Here is a 24,977-nt window from a genome sequence, read left to right as displayed (position 1 = left end):
GACAAATTGGAAGGTGAACAGGAGCCGAGAAGACATAATCATTGAAGAGGCCATGAAGGGAAATGAAGGGACATTGGCAAACACAACTGAGAGACTGATTTATTAATTAATCAATTAGTTCGTTGGTTAACAATAAATAATAAAGATTTCAAATTTTGGCACATCATCATCATCATCATCATCGTCATTTAATGTCTGTTTTCCATGCTGGTATGGGTTGGACGGTTTGACTGAGGACTGGTGAGCCAGAGGCTGCACCAGGCTCCAATCTTGATCTGGCAGAGTTTCTACAGCTGGATGCCCTTCCTAACACCAACCACTCTGTGAGTGTAGCGGGTGCTTTTACGTGCCACCAGCACGAGGGCCAGTCAGGCAGTTCTGGCAACGACCATGTTTTTTACATGCTACCTGCACAGGAGCCAGTCCGGCGGCATTGGTAAAGACCACGCTCGAATAAGGCCAGAAATTTTAGGGGAGGGGATAAGTTGATTGATTACATCGACTCCAGTAATAAACTGGTGCTTCTTTTATCAACCCCAAAATGATGAAAGGTGAAGTTGACCCCACCAGAATTTGAACTCAGAACACAGAAACAGACGAAATGCCACTAAGCATTTTACCCAGTGCCATAACAATTCTACTAGCTCACTGTCTTTGATTGACAAGTAATAATAAAGAAGTGTAACAGAATCAGCGCATGTGTTTATTATTGGCACAATGACCCTTCCAAGACACAACAGAAGTCATTATATTCCTTATATATCAACTGAGATCATACAAACACATATAGGCTAATAAGGATTATCACACTACTTATTAAAATTCTAACTTGTTTGGATTTAATCCTCTGATATTCAGATTGCATTGACAAATGTAATTTTTTTGTTTATTCAGTGTTTTGGATTAATCATATATTATCCTGTAGCTTTGAGATTTCAATTATGCAAATTTTTATTTTTACATTGAAGGGTTGGTGTAAAAGGCCAGATCTGGCCAGTTTGAACATGAAACGGATGGAATATTTTGGCTAAATATCACCAGTTCAAATGCTAAAAATTTAGCTATGTCGCCCTCGCTTTGTTTCTCATTTTCATCAAAACAGGATTAACCCTTTCGTTACCAACCCGGCTAAAACCGGCTCAGACTCCGAGTACAAATGTCTTGTTTTCATAAGTTCTAATTAAAATCTTCCACCAAACCTTAGTCACAATTTATGTTCCTAACACTAGCTGAATGATAACTAAGTTATTTTACTAAATTCTTTGTTATATTTAAAATTATTTGAAAGAAACACAGAGCATCTCAACAGAAATATGGTAACAAAGGGCTTAAAGTCACCATGATATTTTTAACCCTTTCGTTACCAACTTGGCTGAAACCGCCTCTGGTTCTGTAGTACAAATATCTTGTTTTCATAAGTTTTGAATTAAAATCTTCCACCAAACCTTAGTCACAATTTATGCTCCTAACACTAGCTGAATGATAACCAAGTTATTTTACTAAATTCTTTGTTATATTTAAAGTAATTGAAAGAAACACAGAGCATCTCAACAGAAATAGGGTAACAAAGGGGTTCAAGTCACCATGATATTTTTAACCCTTTCAATACCAACCTGGTTGAAACCACCTCTGGCTCTGTAGTACAAATGTCTTGTTTTCATAAGTTTTGAATTAAAATCTTCTACCAAACCTTAGTCACAATTTATGTTCCTAACACTAGCTGAATGATAACCAAGTTATTTTACTAAATTCTTTGTTATATTTAAAATTAATTGAAAGAAACACAGAGCATCTCAACAGAAATATGGTAACAAAAGGGTTAAAGTCACCATGATATTTTTAACCCTTTCAATACCAACCTGGTTGAAACCACCTCTGGCTCTGTAATACAAATGTCTTGTTTTCATAAGTTTTGAATTAAAATCTTCCACCAAACCTGAGTCACAATTTACATTCCTAACACTAGTTTAATGATAACTAAGTTATTTTACTAAATTCTTTGTTATATTTAAAATTAATTGAAACAAACGCAGAGCATCTCTAAATAAACACAGTAACGAAAGGGTTAAAAAAACACAAAATACAAACCTTAATTAAGACAATAAAAGAGGATGTTTTTAATATAATTATCATGAAGTAAAAAAAATTTCAAATGAATAAAATATAAAAAATACTATAAAAGAAAAATCAGGAACGTCTTAGTTTACCATTTCCGTAATCTGAAGGATTATATGCAGGTTAAAACTAAAAATCTGAACACCTAAATTAATTTAGTAAACGAGCATTTTAATGGGAATTCACTCAATTGAATACCCGAAACCTTCCTGTTAGCAGAATGGAATATCTTGGCACAGTCATTTTGGTGCCAATTATTTGGCATTGCTTGGCATCAAACATTTTAATGTTTCCCTCTCTCTCTTTTTTCTCTTTATATATACATACATGTGTGTCTGCCGATAAAGGCATTTTTTCCAAATACGCCAGCTAAACTAAGTTGTACTGTCTATTAGTCGTAAGACACCCACTGTTTTTGTCCTGTTATTACTATTATTGCTTTTTGTTTTATATTTGTGTGGCATCGTCCGTTTTTCTGTCCCGGTTTTGTGTACATTCACTCCTTCTTCCAAGAAATCTAATGCTCGTAGCTTAGTCCATGTTAACTTATGTTCCGAACATCAACCTGATAAAGACAAACTTATTTCACTAAATTCTTTAATATTTTCCAAAATCCATTGAAACGGAAGCTGTGTATTTCAGCAGGAATATCCTCGTCATATGATATAGTTCTCACATTTTTATACTATGTTTGATTGAACCCTTTTGATACCAACTCAACTGAGACAGCCCTTCCTGGTTCTCTGATACGTGCAACCTGTTTAAAGGCGTCTAAGTTAAAAACCTTCTGTCGAAATCTCATGTTAATTTATGTTCCAATCACAAAATTAATTAATAAGACAAAGTTATTCAAACAAAATTCTTCATTATTTTTCAAACTCAACTGAAACAAAGCAACAAAAAGCCCAACTGGTTATTTTTACTCCATTAGGTCCCCTTCACTATTTACAGATACAAGGGTTCTCTACTTTAGGGAACATGCTCTGTGTCTGTATATAATCAAATTGTGAACATATAATTAAACATGAAAACGACTCAAAAATATATTAGCATGTAATTATCATATAATTAACAAACAATTGTCACTATATCTGGCAAGACCCTGAGTGACTTCTCTCAGAACCTTTGGGTCCCAGAGGAAGCCTAATTGTGAACCACTACTGTTCTGTTGGCCCTGCCAAATAGTTACTTTAATGTTGTCAGTGTATAGTAAGTATTGTCTTGAGCCCTTAAGACTAATAGAGCTGGTTACCTGGCTTCCAGCATAGAAATAACTGAGATCGCAATGTTCTCCCTGGATGGGACACAAGTCTCTAGCAGGGTTGCTCACCTACTGCTAAGCAAATTTGGACAATGTGAAATGAAGTGTTCTGCTCAAGAATGCAACACGTCATCTGGTCCAGAAATAGAAAGCACAATCGTAAGCTCATTAGAGGAAGGCCCTAACCAATAGGCCAGGTACCATCACAACCCAAACATCATCATCATCATCATTAATAAGTCCTTGGACAATATAATTCCTGAAGCCCTAGGATTCATCGGACCAGTTACCCTGTCCCCATGGCATATGAGAAACTGAGTTCTTCTAAATGGAAGACCAGTTTGTCACAGGGTTGCTCATTTAAGGCTGAATAAGCTGGAGAAAAGTGAAATGAAGGGTCTTGCTCAAGACTCCAGCACACCACCAGGTCCAGGGATTGAAACCATGATCACAAGAGCATGGCTGCAGCACACGACCCTCCAGCACACCACCAGGTCCAGGGATTGAAACCATGATCACAAGAGCATGGCTGCAGCACACGACCCTCCAGCACACCACCAGGTCCAGGGATTGAAACCATGATCACAAGAGCATGGCTGCAGCACACGACCAGCTTAAGACGCACACCTTCGCATAAGTGTATAGGGACTGACACTAATTAATTAAATTAGTTATGATGTTCGTTAGTAAAGAGACGAAGCGAGATAAAAGAGCAGATTAAAAAAAAAAAAAGAGGGCGTCGGCTACTTACTTTCTGTGGCACAATGTGTTTCTTGAAGAAGTATAACTCGTCGTCTGTCACCTTAGGGGACAGTGAGTATTTCTGAAAAAGATGAAGAGGGGGAGAAGCTTCTAGAATTTGGAAATTTACTGTTTCCGTTCATAAAGAAACAAAAAATAAAATCAAATAAATACAAAAAAAAAAAAAATTAAAGTTTATAAATAAATTTTTTTTTTAAATGTGCGCAAACGAAATTTCTGGCCTTTGATTTAATCATAACTCCGTTAATTAATAAAGTAAACTGCATCTTATATAGCAGATACAGCTGTAAGCTAACGAAGTTCATAAGATAAACATTTATTCCTTTATCAGTTCACCTTCTAACATGTTGCTCTAACATGTATTGGGTTCTACATATTGTTAACAGTTTTTTTTTTGTTTTGTTATTAGTCTCACATGCTTAAGTGAAAGATTAAAACATATATATATATATATATATATATTATATATATATATATATATATATTATATATATATATATATACAAATTAGAAAAAAAACACTTTTTATCATTCAACAAAGAAAAAATTAAATTATACCATATAGAAAAAAATTACATCTTATAGAAAAATTAAATATAAGATAAAAACATATACCAATGATTAAGTAATGCAATTTTTCTCTTCGGTATAATTAAATTTTTTCATTGTTGTATTGATAAAAAGTGTTTTTTTCTAATATATATATATAACATATATATATATATATAATATATATATATATATATATATATATATATATATTATATATATATATACAAATTAGAAAAAAAACACTTTTTATCAATTCAACAAAGAAAAAATTAAATTATACCATATAGAAAAAAATTACATCTTATAGAAAAATTAAATATAAGATAAAAACATATACCAATGATTAAGTAATGCAATTTTTCTCTTCGGTATAATTAAATTTTTTCATTGTTGTATTGATAAAAAGTGTTTTTTTCTAATATATATATATAATATATATTATATATATATATATATACATAATATTTTGTGAAATTTGATTTAGTATTTCTAAATTGAGGTTTTCCCTGTAAGTTTGGAATAATATTCCCTAATATTGTTATTATTATATGTGTGTGTGTGTGTTTGTGACAAGACAATGCCTTTCTTTTGCTGGGCTCAAATCTCATTTGTGGGCCCATGGAAAACGAACCTCCACCAACAATTCCGCCTATATGTCTGTGTACACATTTCAATGCAGTGTATGCCAGAAGGTCTGCAAATCCAACAGAGGCCTCAAAAGACATTTTAAGATCCACAAATTTCAGAACTGAACTGCAGCTCTTGGTGGTCCAAATCAGATATGCAATCTGTGTGGGTGTCTTTTCAAAACCTTGTCTGGTTCTAAGGTGTAGGTACAGGAGGTGGTCAAACTCTGCTTTAAGAGTAGACAACCACCATATATATATATATATATATATATATATACACATATACAAACATACAGGGTTGGCCAAAAGTCACCTGACAGTAAAATCAAAACCATTTAATTCCAAGATTTATTTATGTTTAACAACTGAATATGAGACATCATCAAAATTCTTCAAACTGAAGTCCTTGTTGAGTGACACACTTTTTCCATTGAAGTCAACACAGAATTACAGATAGTATTTATGGAACTTTGATTTACTGTCAGGTGAATTCTGGCCAACCCTGTATGTATATGTGTGTGTGTGTATATATATATACATACATAGAAATGACCATAGAAAGTGCGAGCACTCTAACTGAAAAATTGTGGATTTGTATAAAGGACACACACAAAGACAGACATTTTGCCATTTATATATAGAGAGATTTGCTGGGTGACTGGGGAGGAATGTAAAGATGTGCTGACCACCGACTCAGACGGTCAACGTTTTGAATGACCATAGAAAGTGCGAGCACTCTAACTGAAAATTGTGGATTTGTATAAAGGACACACACACAGACAGACATTTTGCCATTTATATATAGAGAGATTTGCTGGGTGACTGGGGAAATGTAAAGATGTGCATGACCACCCTCAGACGGTTTTGAATGACCATAGAAAGTGCGAGCACTTTAACTGAAAAATTGTGGATTTGTATAAAGGACACACACACAGACAGACATTTTGCCATTTATATATAGAGAGATTTGCTGGGTGACTGGGGAAATGTAAAGATGTGCATGACCACCCTCGGACGGTTTTGAATGACCATAGAAGGTGCGAGCACTCTAACTGAAAAATTGTGGATTTGTATAAAGGACACACACACAGACAGACATTTTGCCATTTATATATAGAGAGATTTGCTGGGTGACTGGGGAAATGTAAAGATGTGCATGACCACCCTCAGACGGTTTTGAATGACCATAGAAAGTGCGAGCCCTCTAACTGAAAAATTGTGGATTTGTATAAAGGACACACACACAGACAGACATTTTGCCATTTATATATAGAGAGATTTGCTGGGTGACTGGGGAAATGTAAAGATGTGCATGACCACCCTCAGACGGTTTTGAATGACCATAGAAAGTGCGAGCACTCTAACTGAAAAATTGTGGATTTGTATAAAGGACACACACACAGACAGACATTTTGCCTTATATATAGAAAGATTTGCTGGGTGACTGGGGAAATGTAAAGATGTGCATGACCACCTTCGGACGGTTTTGAATGACCATAGAAAGTGAGCACTCTAACTGAAAAATTGTGGATTTGTATAAAGGACACACCCACAGACAGACATTTTGCCATTTATATATAGAGAGATTTTTGGGTGACTGGGGAAATGTAAGATGTCGTGGCATGACCACCCTCAGACGGTTTTGAATGACCATAGAAAGTGCGAGCACTCTAACTGAAAAATTGTGGATTTGTATAAAGGACACAACACAGACAGACATTTTGCCATTTATATATAGAGAGATTTGCTGGGTGACTGGGGAATGTAAAGATGTGCACGACCACCCTCAGACGTTTTGAATGACCATAGAAAGTGCGAGCCCTCTAACTGAAAAATTGTGGATTTGTATAAAGGACACACACACAGACAGACATTTTGCCATTTATATATAGAGAGATTTGCTGGGTGACGGGGAAATGTAAAGATGTGCATGACCACCCTCGGACGGTTTTGAATGACCATAGAAAGTGCGAGCCCTCTAACTGAAAAATTGTGGATTTGTATAAAGGACACACACACAGACAGACATTTTGCCGTTTATATATAGAGAGATCAATAGTTTTCTCAACTACAAAGCATCTGTGCCTTTCTCGTTTACCAAAGTGCTGGGTTCGTCACATGTTCGTTTTGTTGCAAAATTTTTTTTTTTTTGCTAATTAAAAACAAAAGTAATCAACAGCTATTGGGGGGGGGGACACCATTAACAATGCAATACGGAGACACCTGACTACAAATCTGCAATGTGATTGGTCATTGTAAGCCTAGTACTTATTCTATTGGTTCCCTTTTGCCGAACCGCTAAGTTACGGTGACGTAAACACACCAGCATCGGTTGTCAAGTGATGTTGGGGAGGGAACAAACACAGACATACAAACATACATGCACACACACACACACACACACACACACACATATATGTACATATATACGACGGGCTTCTTTCAGTTTCTGTCTACCAAATCCACTCACAAGGCTTTGGTCGACCTGAGACTATAGTAAAAGACACTTGCCCAAGGTGCCACGCAGTGGGACTGAACCCAGAGCTACGTGGTTCGTAAGCAAGCTACTTACCACACAGCCACTCCTACGCCTATATTTATTTTTTTGCTCAGGAGCGAAGGTGGAGGGTAATGTTAGACACAGGTGCCCTGGTCTGAGAGGGTTAACATCCACTTTTCCATACTTGCATGGATCAGATGAACACGGTGCAACAGGGTCAAAACAATGTCAATGATGACTGCCCGTGACATGAAGGGCACTGTTTGGGGTCACCTTTCAATAACAAGTCTGCTAATCCAGGAAAAAACTGATCTTGGATGAAGGAGGGGTCGCACTAAATAACAACAGTAATAAAAAAAAAGGGGGGGGGAAACACTAAAAATAGTAGTAGTAGTAATAATAATAATAATAATAATAATAATAACAGGGTAAAAGGGTAATAATTATAATATTAATAATAATAGTAATCCTTTCTACTAAAGGCACAAGGCCTGAAATTTTGGGGGAGGGTCTAGTCGTTTACATTGATCCCAGTCGAAAAGAAAACTGGTACTTAATTTATTGACCCTGAAAGGATGAAAGGCAAAGTTGACCTTGGTGGAATTTGAACTCTGAACACGAAGACAGATGAAATGCTGCAAAGCATTTTGCATGGTGTGCTGACGATTCCGCCATGTGGCCACCTTAATAATAATAATAATAATGATAATAATAATAATAATAATAATAATAATAATAATAATAATAATAATGATAATAATAATAATAATAATAATAATAATAATAATAATAATAATAATAATAATAATAATGATAATAATATTAATAATAATAGCAATAATAATAATCATAATAATAATAATAATAATAATAATGATAATAATAATAATAATAATAATCATAATAATAATGATAATAATAATAATAATAATAATTAATAATAATGATAATAATATTAATAATAATAGCAATAATAATAATCATAATAATAATAATAATAATAATAATAATAATAATAGGGTAAAAGGGTAATAATTATAATATTAATAATAATAGTAATCCTTTCTAGGCTTGAAATTTTGGGGGAGGGGTCTAGTCGTTTACATTGATCTCAGTCCAAAAGAAAACTGGTACTTAATTTATTGACCCTGAAAGGATGAAAGGCAAAGTCGACCTCGGTGGAATTTGAACTCTGAACACGAAGACAGATGAAATGCTGCAAAGCATTTTGCATGGTGTGCTGACGATTCCGCCAGGTGGCCACCTTAATAATAATAATAATAATAAAAAAAAAAAAAGGGAAGACACTAAAAATGACCAAAACAGCAAACGGTAACTAAAAGCAATTAATAATAATACGACAACAAAATACATGTTCTTGAGAAATTATAAGAAAAGATGGGGGGGAAAAAAAAAAGGAAATGGACGAAAAATAAAAAAAAATAATATAAGCAAAATAAAAACGAAATGCAAATTCGAAACAAAAATAGAGAAAGCAAAAAAAGGGGAGAATACTTAAACCGATCTAACTTTTAGGTATACCTTAAGACCTTTGGCCAGCTTTCGGATGCTTCGCTCAGTTTCCAGATATTTGGATTCACATATGTACACGTTTTGTTCGGGGACCTCCGTGATGCGGTCTGTGTAGGAGAGGAGAGACAGGGAGAAAGATGTCAGGCAGTGGATACCACTAATAATAATAATAACCAATAATAATAATAATAATAATAATAATATAATAATAATATTTATAATAATAATAATGATAATAATAATAATGATAATAATAATACTTATAATAATAATAATAATAATGATAATAATGATAATAATAATATTTATAATAATAATAATAATAATGATAATAATAATAATGATAATAATATTTATAATAATAATAATAATATTTATAATAATAATAATAATAATGATAATAATAATAATGATAATAATAATAATAATAATAATAACCAATAATAATAATAACCAATAATAATAATAATAATAATAATAACCAATAATAATAGTAATAGTAATAGTAATAATAATAATAATAATAATAATAATAATAATAATAACCAATAATAATAATAACCAATAATAATAATAAAATAATAATAATAACCAATAATAACTAATAATAATAACGATGATGATGATGATGATAATGATTTCAAATTTTGGCACAAGATTAGGGAAGTGGGTAAGTCAAGTCGATCAAACCCAATACTCAACTGGTATTTATTTTATCGACCCTGAAAGGATGAAAGGCAAAGTTGACCTTGGCAGGATTTGAACTCAGACTGTAAAGACAGCTGAAATGCCACTAAGCATTTTGCCAGCTTGCTGCCTTGATAATAATAATAACAAGAAGAAGAAGAATGATAATGATGGTAGTACTAGTAGTAGTTGCGAAGACCTGTTGAGGCAAGTGAAATCGAAATCAAATTCGATGACTGGCATCTGTGCCAGTGGAGCACTAAGAGCACCGTCCGAGTGTGATCGTTGCCAGGGCAGCTAACTGGTTTCCGTGCCGGTGGCACGTAGAAAGCACCATTCGAGCGTGATCGTTACCGGCGACACCTTACTGGCACTTGTGCTAGTGGCACGTGAAAAAACATTCCAGCAACGTCGTTGCCAGTGCCGCTGGATGGGCTCCTGTGCAGGTGACATGTAAAAAACACCATTTGAGCGTGGCCATTGACTGGCCCTCGTGCCGGTGGCACATAAAAACACCCACTACACTCTCGGAATGGTTGGTGTTAGGAAGAGCATCCAGCTGTAAAAACTCAGCCAGATCAGATTGGAGCCTGGTGTAGCCATTTGGTTTGCCAGTCCTCAGTCAAATCGTCCAACCCATGCTAGCATGAAAAGCAGACATTAAACGATGATGATGACACAGAGTCTCTGTGTAAGGCAACTAAAAGGGTTTGGCTATAGGAAGAGCAAGGAACTCAACCATCAAATCAACCACTGCTTTGGGAAACCAATCCAACTTGTGCCACCATGGAAGAGCAGGCATAACATGATGATGACTGTGACAATGATGATGATGATGATGATGAAGAGGAGGAGGATGAAGAAAAAACAAAAAAGGATAAATAAAAGAGAAAGGGAGGCGCAGGAGTGGCTGTGTGGTAAGTAGCTTGCTAACCAACCACATGGTTCTGGGTTCATTCCCACTGCGTGGCATCTTGGGCAAGTGTCTTCTGCTATAGCCTCGGGCCAACCAAAGCCTTGTGAGTGGATTTGGTAGACGGAAACTGAAAGAAGCCTGTCATATATATGTATATATATATGTATGTGTATGTGCTTGTGTGTCTGTGTTTGTCTCCCTAGCATTGCTTGACAACCGATGCTGGTGTGTTTACGTCCCCGTAACTTAGCGGTTCGGCAAAAGAGACCGATAGAATAAGTACTGGGCTTACAAAAAGAATAAGTCCCGGGGTCGATTTGCTCGACTAAAGGTGGTGCTCCAGCATGGCCGCATTCAAATGACTGAAACAAGTAACAGAGTAAAAGAGTAAAGAGAGGAAGGTTTTGGGTTGCATAGTGTGATGGTATTATTACATGAGCAATAGTCCTTGATGTGAAGGACCGCACATCTTCCTATGACGGTCATTGCCGGGAACGAGGTCTCCTTGCAGCTGTAAAAGACTTCACGACAATAGAACATACGAGTCGGGGAATGTTCTACATCAGAGGGCCGAACAAATAGAGGACCGTAGAAGAAAATGTTTCCCCTGTTGAAGAGAAAAGAAGAAAATACAGGGGTTATAGACAAACATAAATAATAATAATAATAATAATAATACTAAAACATTGTGTACAGTGCTCAGGTGCACTACAACTCATCTAAAGTGTATATATAATCAGGTGTAGTTTCGGCGGATTTCGGAAAGCATGAGGGCCTTAAAGGATGCAGTGTCATGGCAGTCAACAACTGACGCAGGCAGTTTATTCCATGCTTCAGCAACTCTGAGCGTGAAGAAATGTTTCCGAAAGTCATGGGAGCTCTGTTGTTTTCTGACTCTGTAGGCATGTCCACGTGTGTTGGACACATGGAGATCAAAAAGGTGTTCAGTGTTGTTGTTGGTGAGGTGGTTGATATCTTTGTGGGTGTTTACCAAGTCCATTGCCAGACGCCGGAGCTTCAGTGAATCCATGCCCAGGGAAACAAGGCGCTCAGAATATGGTAGGTGTCTGATGGAGGGGTTCCAAACTAATGATAAAAAGGATCAGTATAGGTGTGTTGGTGTAGAAAGGGGTATATACAGGGTGTACAGGCTGAATATGACAATTTTTTATGTCTCCGTTTTTCAGGAATAGCTTGTTGTGTTGGTGAACAGTCAATAGTGTTGGAGAGCATAAAGGTTAAGGTTGTAGTTGAGAAAAAGTCAGCTGATGTGGTTTGAACGGCAGTTTTTAACATAATTTCCACGTAACTAAAAAAAATTTTAAACTTCGTATACTGGTAGAATGTGTTTATAAAACATCTTTTTCTCTTGGCTTTATTGAGAAAATTCTATAGTTTGTAACATATTTGTTGTTTTTTTTTTCTTCAATTTCTGCAATTTCAACCAATCAATGACGTCTATTGAGTTAAAAAACAATCTGTGCTGTATGAATATGTCCCCCATTTAAGAAACAGATTGGGTTTATTTACATTTGTGAAGAAAAACAGATCCTATTTCTATATAGGGGTGAAATTTGATAACTTTTTGTGCCTCCTTTGTCAAGAACAGTTTGATAGATTGGCGAACAGTCAATGGTGTTGGAGAGCATGAAGATTAAAGTAACAGTTGAGATAAAGTTAGCTGATGTGGAGGACTAGAAGCCATCTGAATATTGGAAAAGAGTTACCTGTATCATGCTGATTCATGCCAGGTATTAAAATGCCAACATCATGACTGCTGCTCAATGCTCTGTGAACACTGTAAGCTCGTTTTATATATTTCTATATGGCCGTCTGCCAGCTTCATCTGGCACCTGTGCCAGTGGCACGTAAAAAGCACCATCCGATTGTGGCTGTTTGCCAGCCTCGCCTGGCCCCCGTGCCGGTGGCACGTAAAAAGCACCATCCGATCGTGGCCGTTTGCCAGCCTCGTCTGGCCCCTGTGCCGGTGGCACGTAAAAGGCACCATCCGATTGTGGCCGTCTGCCAGCCTCGTCTGGCCCCCGTGCCGGTAGCACGTAAAAAGCACCATCCGATTGTGGCCGTCTGCCAGCCTCGCCTGGTTCCCGTGCCGGTAGCACGTAAAAAGCACCCACTATACTCACAGAGTGGTTGGCATTAGGAAGGGCATCCAGCCGTAGAAACACTGCCAGATTAGACTGGAGTTGGTGCAGCCTCCTGGCTCCCCAGATCCCCAGTCGAACCGTCCGACCCATGCTAGCATGGAAAGCAGACGCTAAATGATGATGATGATGATGATGATTCACCTGTATCATGATGAGTCTTGTCAGGTATCAAAATGTTGACATCATGATTGTTGCTGAATGCTCTGTGAGCTTTGAAAAGGTCAATAAGATATGACATAGATAACTGCAACAGAGACTACAAAGCCATGGCCAACAGGAAGGGAAACAGCAGGCATTCTTCTCTACATCTCTGGCAGGGTTTTAGCCTCAATTCAGATGGCTATGTGAGGCTACTGGAGACTAAACGACAAACGATGATGATTTGGGCTAAATTTGATGGTTTTTTGTGTCTCCTTTGTCAGGAATGGCTTGGTATATTGGTGAACAGTCAATAGCAATAGAGAGAGCATAAAAAGTTAGCTAATATGGAGGGCTGGAAGCCATCTGGAAAAGAGTTACCTGTAGCATGATGGTTCATGCTGGGTATTAAAATGCTGACATCAGGATTGCTGCTCAATGTTCGCTGAACACTGTAAAGGCTCAAACACATGACGTGGACATTGTGAAATTTGAGTTCCCCCAAATTGTGATGGTCTTTGGGTGACATCATGCTGCCTCACATCTTTGAACAGGGCCTTAGGTTCAATTCGGATTGTTATGTGAAACTGCTGGAGACTGTGGTCAAACCCTGGCTGGAGAGGATTGCAACCTTTAAGGCCATGTGTGTGGCAGCAGGATTTTTCCTCCAGAAAGAATCAGAAGTGGCTGTCGGAGAATTTCTACAACCTCAGCGGCCCCAATTTCTGGCCTCCTAATTCCCCCGATTGCAATACCCATTTCTTTACTACCCACAAGGGGCTAAACACAGATTAGATAAACATGGACAGACAAACGGATTAAGTCGATTACATCGACCCCAGTGCGTAACTGGTGCTTATTTAATCGACCCCCGAAAGGATAAGTCGACCTCGGCGGAATTTGAACTCACAACGTAACGGCAGACGAAATACTGCTAAGTACTCCGCCTGGCGTCCTAACGTTTCTGCCAGCTCACCGCCTTTATTGCAATACCATGGATTATGATGTGTGGGGTGAAATTGAGAAAGACACCGACCCCGCTGTCAGCAGCACCAAGGCCAAGCTGGTGGCCAAGATCAAGGAGCAGGGGGTTCAAAGACCTTCTTGGGGAGACAGTAAGGAACACATGCATCAAGTTCCAAAGCTATCTTGAGGCCACGGTGGAAGCTGGGGATGGCTACTTTGAATAAACTGTTATGACCCAGCCGTAATCTAATTCATGTTTTTTCAGATTTAAATTTTTAAAAAAAACTTCCATTTTTGGATGAGATACAGTGTTTCGTTTTGGGATTTGGTTTGCAAAATTCTTTATATGAGTTCATGTGTTGAAGCATATTCTGTTGTGTCTGGGGAGAGTCATTTTCTTTTTGCGCCTTATAATGTAACACACTATTGAAAAGGTTGCAAGGCGCAAGAAAAATTTTAGGAAAATAAAAATAAGAAAAAAGTGGAAATTTTACCAGTGAGTGTGTCACATAATAAGGCACAAAAAGAAAATGACCCTCCCCAGACACAACAGAATACAGTGCTTTCTTTCCTTTATATGCAAACTGTCAAATTTAACCAGAACACCCTGTAGGGGGTGTATGGGGTACGTATATGTATAATTTGCGATGGTACATAGTAGTGTATATATAAAACTATATCTGGGGTGTATATAAGATAAGTGAAGTTCATAGAAGTGAATAACATGTACAGTAACATATGCAGAAAGTTTATATGGGGTGAGGGCGACTTTTCTGGGATAGGGGAATAATTTAAGAACAAATGGAAAAAAAACAAATAAACAATTATGTAAAGGTCAGACAAGAAAAAGGACACTGACCCTGCCGTCACCCATATTTTGTCGATGCGGGCAATAAATGGTTTCTCTTCAGTAGATTTTATGTGGACACAATCACCTGGAGAGGAAGGAGAGAAAGAGAGAGTGAGAGACGTTGTAGAGGATGTGACAATGAATAAGGAGGAAATGGGGGGGGGGTTGAAGGATGAGAAGTATGTGGTGAAGGGGGTGGAGGCATGTGGATGTAGAAGAGGTGAAGTGCAACAGGGAGGAAAGGGGGGTTGGAGGAGGAAGGTGTTGTTGGAGGGGAGTGGGTGTGGTTGAAGGATGAGAAGTATGTGGTGAAGGGGGTGGAGGCATGTGGATGTAGAAGAGGTGAAGTGCAACAGGGAGGAAAGGGGGGTTGGAGGAGGAAGGTGTTGTTGGGGGGAGTGGGTGTGGTTGAAGGATGAGAAGCATGTGGTGAAGGGGGTGGAGGAGGAAGGTGTGGTTGGAGGAGAGTGGGTGTGGTTGAAGGATGAGAAGTATGTGGTGAAGGGGGTGGAGGCATGTGGATGTAGAAGAGGTGAAGTGCAACAGGGAGGAAAGGGGGGTTGGAGGAGGAAGGTGTTGTTGGAGGGGAGTGGGTGTGGTTGAAGGATGAGAAGTATGTGGTGAAGGGGGTGGAGGCATGTGGATGTAGAAGAGGTGAAGTGCAACAGGGAGGAAAGGGGGGTTGGAGGAGGAAGGTGTTGTTGGAGGGGAGTGGGTGTGGTTGAAGGATGAGAAGCATATAGTGGAGGAGGAAAAGGAGTGGGTGGATAATGCAGAGTAGGAGGAGCCTGTGAAAGAGGAAGCAAGAGGAGGTAGAGCAGGCAATGGTGGAGGAGGAGCATGTTAAAGGGGAGGAGCATGTTAAAGGGGAGGAGTGGAAGTAGAGTATGCAGGGGAGAAAGGAACAGAAGTGAGGTATAGTGAGTAGGAGCAGGTGGTGGAGGAAGTGTAATAGGAGGAGGGAAGAAGAACAGGTAGAGGAGAAGACAAAGGGGGTGGAGATGTGAGAAAAGTAACTCCATATAAACAACAAGAAACAAGAAAAACAAAAAGCAACAAAACTAAAGCTGGTGTTAATATAAAGGAAACAAATTTGCAATGGTTTTGAAGAAAAGTGATCAATTCTAAGTTGCTTAATTAACAGAACTGCTTCCAAAATCATTGATTTACATGACAAATGCCCAAGTATTCCACAGGTACAGGTACCTTTTAACCCTTTCATTACCAACCCAGCTGAAACCAACTCTGGCTCTGTAGTGCAAATGTCTTGTTTTCATAAGTTTTGAATTAAAATCTTCCACCAAACCTTAGTCACAATTTATGTTCCTAACACTAGCTGAATGATATCCAAATTATTTTACTAAATTCTTTGTTATATTTAAAATCACTTGAAAGAAACACAGAGCATCTCAACAGAAATATGGTAACAAAAGGGGTTAAAGTCACCATGATATTTTTAACCCTTTTGATACCAACCCAGCTGAAACCACCTCTGGTTCTGTAGTACAAATGTCTTGTTTTCCTAAGTTTTGAATTAAAATCTTCCACCAAACCTTAGTCACAATTTATGTTCCTAACACTAGCTTAATGATAAATAAGTTATTTTACTAAATTCTTTGTTATATTTAAAATTAATTGAAAGAAACACAGAGAATCTCAACAGAAATACGGTAAGGAAAGGGTTAAGTTAATTCTGAGACTGAAAAACATTGTGGATAGAGAATGTAACAAAGTTTACGAAATTCCAGTTTTTGTCTCCCCTCCTCGCTCACACCACCACTGCAACCGCAACCACCACCACCACCATCCAACTGTGTGGTAGAAACAGTGACTTACCTAGCTTATAACATCCACTCGGTGTGTTGTACTGCTCATAGTAGACACTTCCAGCATATTCCGGGCCATACATCTCCAGTTCAACGTTCTGCAATGAAACGAACCATGCATGTCAGTGCATTCATATGTGTGTGTGTGCATGTGTGCAGCCACCCCGGCTTCTCTCCCTAAATATCTCCCCTCACACTCTAATGAAGTGTGTTACTTCTCCCACACCTCCAACTCTTCGTCTTCTCCTCCTCTAAATATTCTTCCCCCCCCTCTGCTATTACGCTTCCTTCTCCTCCTCTACCAGCTGCTCCTACTCCGTTTCCTCCACCTACTGTGCGTCATTCCTGCTCCTCCTCCCCCTTCTTACACTCTGCTTCCTTCTCCCCTGCCTGCTTTATCTCCACCTCCACTGTCGCTTGCTCCACCTCCTCTTTCTTTCTCTTTCACATGACTCCTCCTATTTGTCTTCTGCAGGACCCACCCACTCCTCCAACTCTTCCTCCTCCCCCTTCTTCTATCCCCTCTGTACCTATTTCTTTATTGCCCTCAGGGGGCTAAACACAGAGAGGACAAACAAACTGATTAAGTCGATTATATCGATCCCAGTGCGTAACTGGTACTTATTTAATCGACCCCGAAAGGATGAAAGGCAAAGTCAACCTCGGCGGAATTTGAACTCAGAACGTAAACACAGACGAAGTACCTATTTCTTTACTACCCACAAGGGGCCATACACAGAGGGGACAAACAAGAACAGACAAACGGATTAAGTCAATTATATCGACCCCAGTGCGTAACTGATACTTATTTAATCGACCCCGAAAGGATGAAAGGCAAAGTCAACCTCGGCGGAATTTGAACTCAGAACGTAAACACAGACGAAGTACCTATTTCTTTATTACCCACAAGGGGCTAAACACAGAGGGGACAAACAAGAACAGACAAACGGATTAAGTCAATTATATCGACCCCAGTGCGTAACTGGTACTTATTTAATCGACTCCGAAAGGATGAAAGGCAAAGTCGACCTCGGCGAAATTTGAACTCAGAACATAACGGCAGACGAAATACGACTACGCATTTCGCCCGGCGTGCCAACCTTTCTGCTAGCTCGCCGCCTTCTGTACCACTTACAAACCCACCCCCACTGACCTGGAGGTTAAAAAAAAAAACCAACAATCCGAGCACAAAATTTTTAGAACTGTGATACAGTGATACCAGAATGGCTTCCTTCTCCCCTGCATGCTTTATCTCCACCCAAATATCTACCCCATTGTCGTCCCCCTCTCTCTCCTCCTCCAACTCACCTCTCTGTTCTTGTCCAAGACGTTGAATGTGCCGCCATCATCTAAGTCATCCTTCTCAGTCTCTTTGGATTTATCAGCAAACACGGATGCCACCCTCACAGGTGAGACAACATGCTCTCGTGCATTCAGCTTTACCGACTCACTGGCTGGCACCTGCCACACCTGAAAAGATAAAAAAAAAACAGGAAAATAAATAAATACAAACACACATATGTATACTATGGTATTCTAGTCCAAAATGGAGAAGAGTACTAATACTTCAATGTATTACATTTGAACAATTGTGAAGATGCCTTTGCATAAAACCATTGGTTGCCTTGTTAACCCACAAATAAAGTGTATACATATATATGTGTGTGTATGGGTGTATGTGTGCATATGTGTTTGTGTGTGCATGTGTGTGTATATATAGTTATATATTCTTTTATTTGTTTCAGTCATTTGACTGTAGCCATGCTGGAGCACCACCTTCAGTCAAGCAAATCGACCCCAGGACTTATTCTTTGTAAGCCTGGTACTTATTCTATTGGTCTTTTTTGCCAAACCACTAAGCTATGTGGACGTAAACACACCAGCATTGGTTGTCATGGATGTTGTAGGGAGGGGGACAAACAAACACACACATATATATATCTTTTACTCTTTTACTTGTTTCAGTCATTTGACTGCGGCCATGCTGGAGCACCGCCTTTAGTCGAGCAACTCGACCCCGGGACTTATTCTTTTGTAGGCCCAGTACTTATTCTATCGGTCTCTTTTGCCGAACTGCTAAGTGACGGAGACGTAAACACACCAGCATCGGTTGTCAAGCAATGCTAGGGGGACAAACACAGACACACAAACACACACATGCATATATATATATATATATATACACATATATACGACGGGCTTCTTTCAGTTTCCGTCTACCAAATCCACTCACAAGGCATTGGTCAGCCCGGGGCTATAGCAGAAGACACTTGCCCAAGGTGCCACGCAGTGGGACTGAACCCGGAACCATGTGGTTGGTAAGCAAGCTACTTACCACACAGCCACTCCTGCGCCTATATATATATATATATATATATATTTATATTTTGTATATCAAACTCAATCTGTTATATTTAATTTGTTTATCCACATAATTGCCTCCACATCTGCTCACCTGGATTCCTGTTGTAGCCACTCTTTAGCCCGTGGAATTGGTCCCTCCTAAAGACATCAGGGTCTAAGCTCGAATCATTGGAGCACTACTGTTTTCTATACTGAGAATCTCTGAAGTGGTCGGCATTAGGAAGCGCATCAAGTGAAGAAACCATGCCACAACAGACTGGATAATTCCTGTCAAACTGTCCAACCCATGCCAACATGGAAAACGGACATTAAACAATGACGGTAAGCTACATTTAACTGGTTGTGATTGCTTCAAAATTCCGGTGATAATACAAACCTTGAATACCCCAACCGTTTCCCTAGCATGCTTCAGTTTCAGAACCCACCGAGAGAGAAAAGGTGTGTAGTGACGTCATGTTCCAGTGTGCGCACACGCAACGTCATTCTTCAGTGTGCGTGTGCGGAACGTCACCTTTGTAGTGACGTCATGTTCCGGTGTGCGCACATGCAACGTCATTCTTCAGTGTGCGTGTGCGGAACGTCACCTTTGTAGTGACGTCATGTTCCAGTGTGTGCACACGCAACGTCATTCTTCAGTGTGCGTGTGCGGAATGTCCTCCTTCAGTGTGCGTGTGCGGGGTTGGAACCTTCTAGAACCTTCTGGAAAGGCATAAGGAAGTTCCATCATGCACATGCGCTAGAGACTGAAGAATAAATTCCATACCGTTCCTGAATAGCGTTCGGGGATTTGAGACATGGCGATAGAAGAGAAAGGACGTATATTTTGAATCCTGTGATCAGCCTATTCTCCCGTCCCAGACGCTTAGGATTTAACCTGGTCTACTGCTGCTGAATTGTTGTAAAGCTTACAAACGTTTGAATTCAGCCTTGCTGTGTTGAACTAGGTGGATGCCAGCATACCATCGTGTTTCATTATCGAAACAGAAAATAAAGAATTACTCTTTTCAGTCATTTGACTGCGGCCATGCTGGAGCACCGCCTTTTTTTTAGTCGAGCAAATCAACCCCGGGACTTATTCTTTGTAAGCCCAGTACTTATTCTATCGGTCTCTTTTTGCCGAACCGCTAAGTGACGGGGATGTAAACACACCAGCACACAAACACAGACACACATATATATACATATATACGACAGGCTTCTTTCAGTTTCCGTCTACCAAATACACTCACAAGGCTTTGGTTGGCCCGGGGCTATAGTAGAAGACACTTGCCCAAGGTGCCACGCAGTGGGACTGAACCCAGAACCATGTGGTTGGTTAGCAAGCTACTTACCACACATCCACTCCTGCGCCTATATATTGCTTTCCGTTCCTGACTGGTAGTTTCTAGAAACAAAAAGAAAGGAAATTGTGTTGCACCCAAGTTGCACCCCAAAAGTGTAAAGAAGCAACCAGTTCCCTTTACAGGTGTTTTGTTAATTTTAAAACGTTACCTTGATCTTTTTAAATGCTTTGTGCCGGGCATTATAGCGTGATTCACAAACATAAACATCTTTATCAGCAAATCCCTGAAACAAAGATACAATGGGGGGTGGTTAGAGAGAGAGAGACAAAGAGCAGAAAAGAAACAAGTTTACACATTTAACCCTTTAGTATTTAAACCGGCCAAAATAGTTAATCTGTTTTATGTTCAAACTGACCAGATCCAGGCTCTCACACCTACCCTACAATGTTATTCTACATTAAGTAATTATACAATCAAGATCTTGAAGATATGAGATAATGCATGATTAAATGCTGTGCGGGTGGCACGTAAGAAGCACCCACTACACTCACGGAGTGGTTGGCGTTAGGAAGGGCATCCAGCCATAGAAACACTGCCAGATCTGACTGGGCCTGACGAAGCCTTCCAGCTTCACAGAATCCAGTTGAACCGTCCAACCCATGCTAGCATGGAAAGCGGACGCTAAATGATGATGATGATGATGATGATGAATTCAAATCAATGGGAATCAATAAGCATTGTGTTTGATAGAATAATCTGAACACTAAAGGGTTAAATAAATCAGCAGGCAAAAAGCTTTAGAAGAACAAAAACCAAAAGGGACAAAAAAAAGGGAAAAGGAAAAAGTCATCCTTATAATAAATGCTGTTGTGTATTTATATATTTTGTGTCACAAATTAAAGGCAATGCATTTCTGTCATTTTCAATAATGAAGAGAGAGAGGATGAAGTGGGGATATTTCCGGTTTGAACGGTAGTTTTTAACATAATTTCTAGGTAACTAAAAAATCTTAAACTTCGTATACTGGTAGAATGTGTTTATAAAACATCTTTTTCTCTTGGCTTTATTGAGAAAATTCTATAAGATATTTGTGGGGTTTTTTTCTTCAATTTCTGCAATTTCAACCAATCAATGACGTCCATTGAGGTAAATAACATTCTGTGCCGTATGAATATGTCCCTCGTTTAAGAAACAGATTGGGTTTATTTACATTTGTGAAGAAAAAAAGATACCCTTCCCCCCACCCCTAACCCTAAAACAGATTGAAATGTAATAGATCGATACTAGGGTCATAATTATGGGTGACAATTTCATATGACACCGCTAGAAAAAACTGCCGTTCAAACCGAAAAGATCCTGAAATGGTAAAAGAGCCTCTTGGGGTAGATGACAGGGGACAGAGATGAATGTCATATATGCTGTGTTTGAGAAGACCCACCCACCTCAGCAGAATTGAGGTTCTGTCAAGTCTTCCCCTACATTTCATCTTCTGACATTCTCTCTTCCATCAATCTTATATATTACCCTTCTTTCACTTCTCCACTGAACTGACATCCTCTACATCCAACTCATTCTCTATCTATAATCATTTATCACACTATTTTCTTTCAGTGCACTTATCTACACATCCACCTTTTCTGCTCTTCTATCCTATTCTGCTTCTCATATTCACCTCGTACCTGGACCTCATATCTCTTTCTTTCTCAGGTATCTATTCACCTCTTCTGCAAGACATCTAGCGCAAGATCACCAAGGAATAAAGGGTCAGATGGATGGGGTTTGAAAGGGAGGACAGAATGGTACCTCATCTGTGGTTTCATCTACCAAATAACTAGTGCAAGGTCACCAAGGAATAAAGGATCAGATGGATGGGGTTTGAAAGGGAGGACAGAATGGCACCTCATCTGTGGTTTCATCTAGCAAATAACTAGCACAGGGTCACCAAGGAATAAAGGGTCAGATGGATGGAGTTTGAAAAGGACAGAATGGTACCTCATCTATGGTTTCATCTAGCAAATAACTAGTATAAGGTCACCAAGGAATAAAGGGTCAGATGGATGGAGTTTGAAAGGGAGGACAGAATGACACCTCATCTGTGGTTTCATCTACCAAATAACTAGCGCAAGGTCACCAAGGAATAAAGGGTCAGATGGATGGGGTTTGAAAGGGAGGACAGAATGGCACCTCATCTATGGTTTCATCTAGCAAATAACTAGCACAGGGTCAGCAAGGAATAAAGGGTCAGATGGATGGGGTTTGAAAGGGAGGACAGAATGACACCTCATCTATGGTTTCATCTACCAAATAACTAGCGCAAGGTCACCAAGGAATAAAGGGTCAGATGGATGGGGTTTGAAAGGGAGGACAGAATGACACCTCATCTATGGTTTCATCTAGCAAATAACTAGCACAGGGTCACCAAGGAATAAAGGGTCGGATGGATGGAGTTTGAAAAGGACAGAATGGCACCTCACCTGTGGTTTCATCTTGAAATAGTCTTTCACAAACATGACATAGCATTTTGGTCCTAACAACTGAGACAGTGGAATGGTGGTGGAGAACTCACTCTTGAACACTTCCTGAAATATAACGAGAAAACAAACAAAACATATGAAAAAACCATCATCATTAATGAGTGAGCTGATCAAAACTTCAAAAGTCAAAGACAATTCTAATCTTGTTAAAAAATACTAAATTCCATCCATCCATCCATCTATTTATCTATCCCTCTAGCTAACTATCTATCTATCCTTCTAGCTATCTATCTAAGGATATATAGTTAGATAGATAGAAAGATAGATAGGATGGATGGATATCCATCCATCTATGGTACATGTAAAGTATTAGCAGGTGCTCTCTCTCTCTCTCTCTCTCTCTCTCTCTCTCTCTATATATATATATATATAATTATATATATATAATTATATATATATATATATATATGGAGTGGCTGTGTTGTAAGTAGCTTGCTAACCAACCACATGGTTCCGGTTTCAGTCCCACTGTGTGGCATCTTGGGCAAGTGTCTTCTGCTATAGCCCCGGGCCGAGCAATGCATTGTGAGTGAATTTGGTAGACGGAAACTGAAAGAAGCCTGTCGTATATATGTATAAATATATATATATATGTATGTGTGTGTGTTTGTGTGTGCGTGTTTGTCCCCCTAGCATTGCTTGACAACCGATGCTGGTGTGTTTACGTCCCCATCACTTTAGCGGTTCGGCAAAAGAGACCGATAGAATAAGTACTGGGCTTACAAAGAATAAGTCCCGGGGTCGATTTGCTCGACTAAAGGCGGTGCTCCAGCATGGCCGCAGTCAAATGACTGAAACAAGTAAAAGAGCATATATATATATATATATATATAAAATAGAAAAGAGTGAAAAAACTACAGACGGCTTATTTTATAAGGTTAAAGAATATATTTAAGTCGTTATGTTAGAAAAATGTTATAAAATTTTGTATATAGTAACATAGTTTTTGTAGAAACTTTCTCACCTATATATATATATATATTTATGAGCAATTGGACCAATACGGTAATAACGAATTTTTTAGAAATTTCTATCGGTTTGTTTCGAGACGCATAAATTATAATGGTTATTGAAAAGTTTTGTCTTTTTTCGGTATATTTGGCATTAGAATTTTTCTTTTTCCCTTATCTTGTAAATTATTTATATATATATATATATATATATATTATATATATATTATATATATTTATATATATATATATATATTTATATATATATATATTTATATATATATATATATATATATATATTATATATATATATTTATATATATATATTTATATATATATATTTATATATATATATATTTTATAATATATATATATTTATATATATATTATATATATTATATATATTTATATATATATATTAAGGGCTGCTGAAAAGTTCCTGGTTTTAAGGGTATCATGAAAGGCCTGGTTGGAGGACCACAGTTCTGAGTTCTTTTACAGGACTTAGAAAAACTGAAGGACCGCTGCAATGAGTGTGTGAATCTGAGAGGGGAATATGTAGGATAAAATCATAACTAACTGATCCTCATGTATTTCCTTTCATCCAAAGCCAGGAGCTTTTCAGCACGGCCCCTTGTGAGTGTGTCTATACATACATACATATTTTTAATTTATTAATTAATGATTTTTTGGCTAATTTTGAAATTAAATCGGCAGTTTATATTTACTGCTGAGTAAACCGCGCGAGCGTGGTGGATTTTGAAAATTTATAGCAAATAGACTCGAGGCATGCTCATTATCGCCTCGTGAATACATGGTAGTCCTTGGCTTTTCTGCTGATGAGGCAACGCCAGTGGTAAATAGATTAATTAAATTAATTTTATTTACAAAAGATTGCCGAAACTATGCATAGTCCAGAAAAGATAGGGTAAACGTTTTTATTTCT

The 24,977-nt window shown here is 38.4% G+C and overlaps 1 protein-coding gene across 3 annotated transcripts in view; it reads right to left on the bottom strand.

Annotated features, from left to right (window-relative positions):
• LOC115225947 (protein polybromo-1) overlaps window positions 1-24,977 on the bottom strand; it is a 113,586-nt gene that overhangs the window by 59,118 nt on the left and 29,491 nt on the right. For 2 of the 3 annotated variants that reach the window (XM_036514990.1, XM_036514992.1), the window contains exons 14-21: window positions 23,022-23,126; window positions 20,756-20,830; window positions 18,209-18,370; window positions 16,911-16,998; window positions 15,084-15,159; window positions 11,390-11,562; window positions 9,350-9,459; window positions 4,128-4,199 (exon numbers count right to left, since the gene is read on the bottom strand). In XM_036514990.1, coding sequence (XP_036370883.1) covers window positions 4,128-4,199; window positions 9,350-9,459; window positions 11,390-11,562; window positions 15,084-15,159; window positions 16,911-16,998; window positions 18,209-18,370; window positions 20,756-20,830; window positions 23,022-23,126 — 861 coding nt within the window. The remainder of the gene's footprint in view (window positions 1-4,127; window positions 4,200-9,349; window positions 9,460-11,389; window positions 11,563-15,083; window positions 15,160-16,910; window positions 16,999-18,208; window positions 18,371-20,755; window positions 20,831-23,021; window positions 23,127-24,977) is intronic. The other variant, XM_036514991.1, reaches the window with a different exon arrangement.

Source organism: Octopus sinensis, linkage group LG29 (genome assembly GCF_006345805.1).
Source record: "Octopus sinensis linkage group LG29, ASM634580v1, whole genome shotgun sequence".
Lineage (NCBI taxonomy): Eukaryota > Metazoa > Mollusca > Cephalopoda > Octopoda > Octopodidae > Octopus > Octopus sinensis.
The sequence above is the reverse complement of the archived record's forward strand: the minus strand, read 5'-3'. Positions and strand labels throughout refer to the sequence as shown.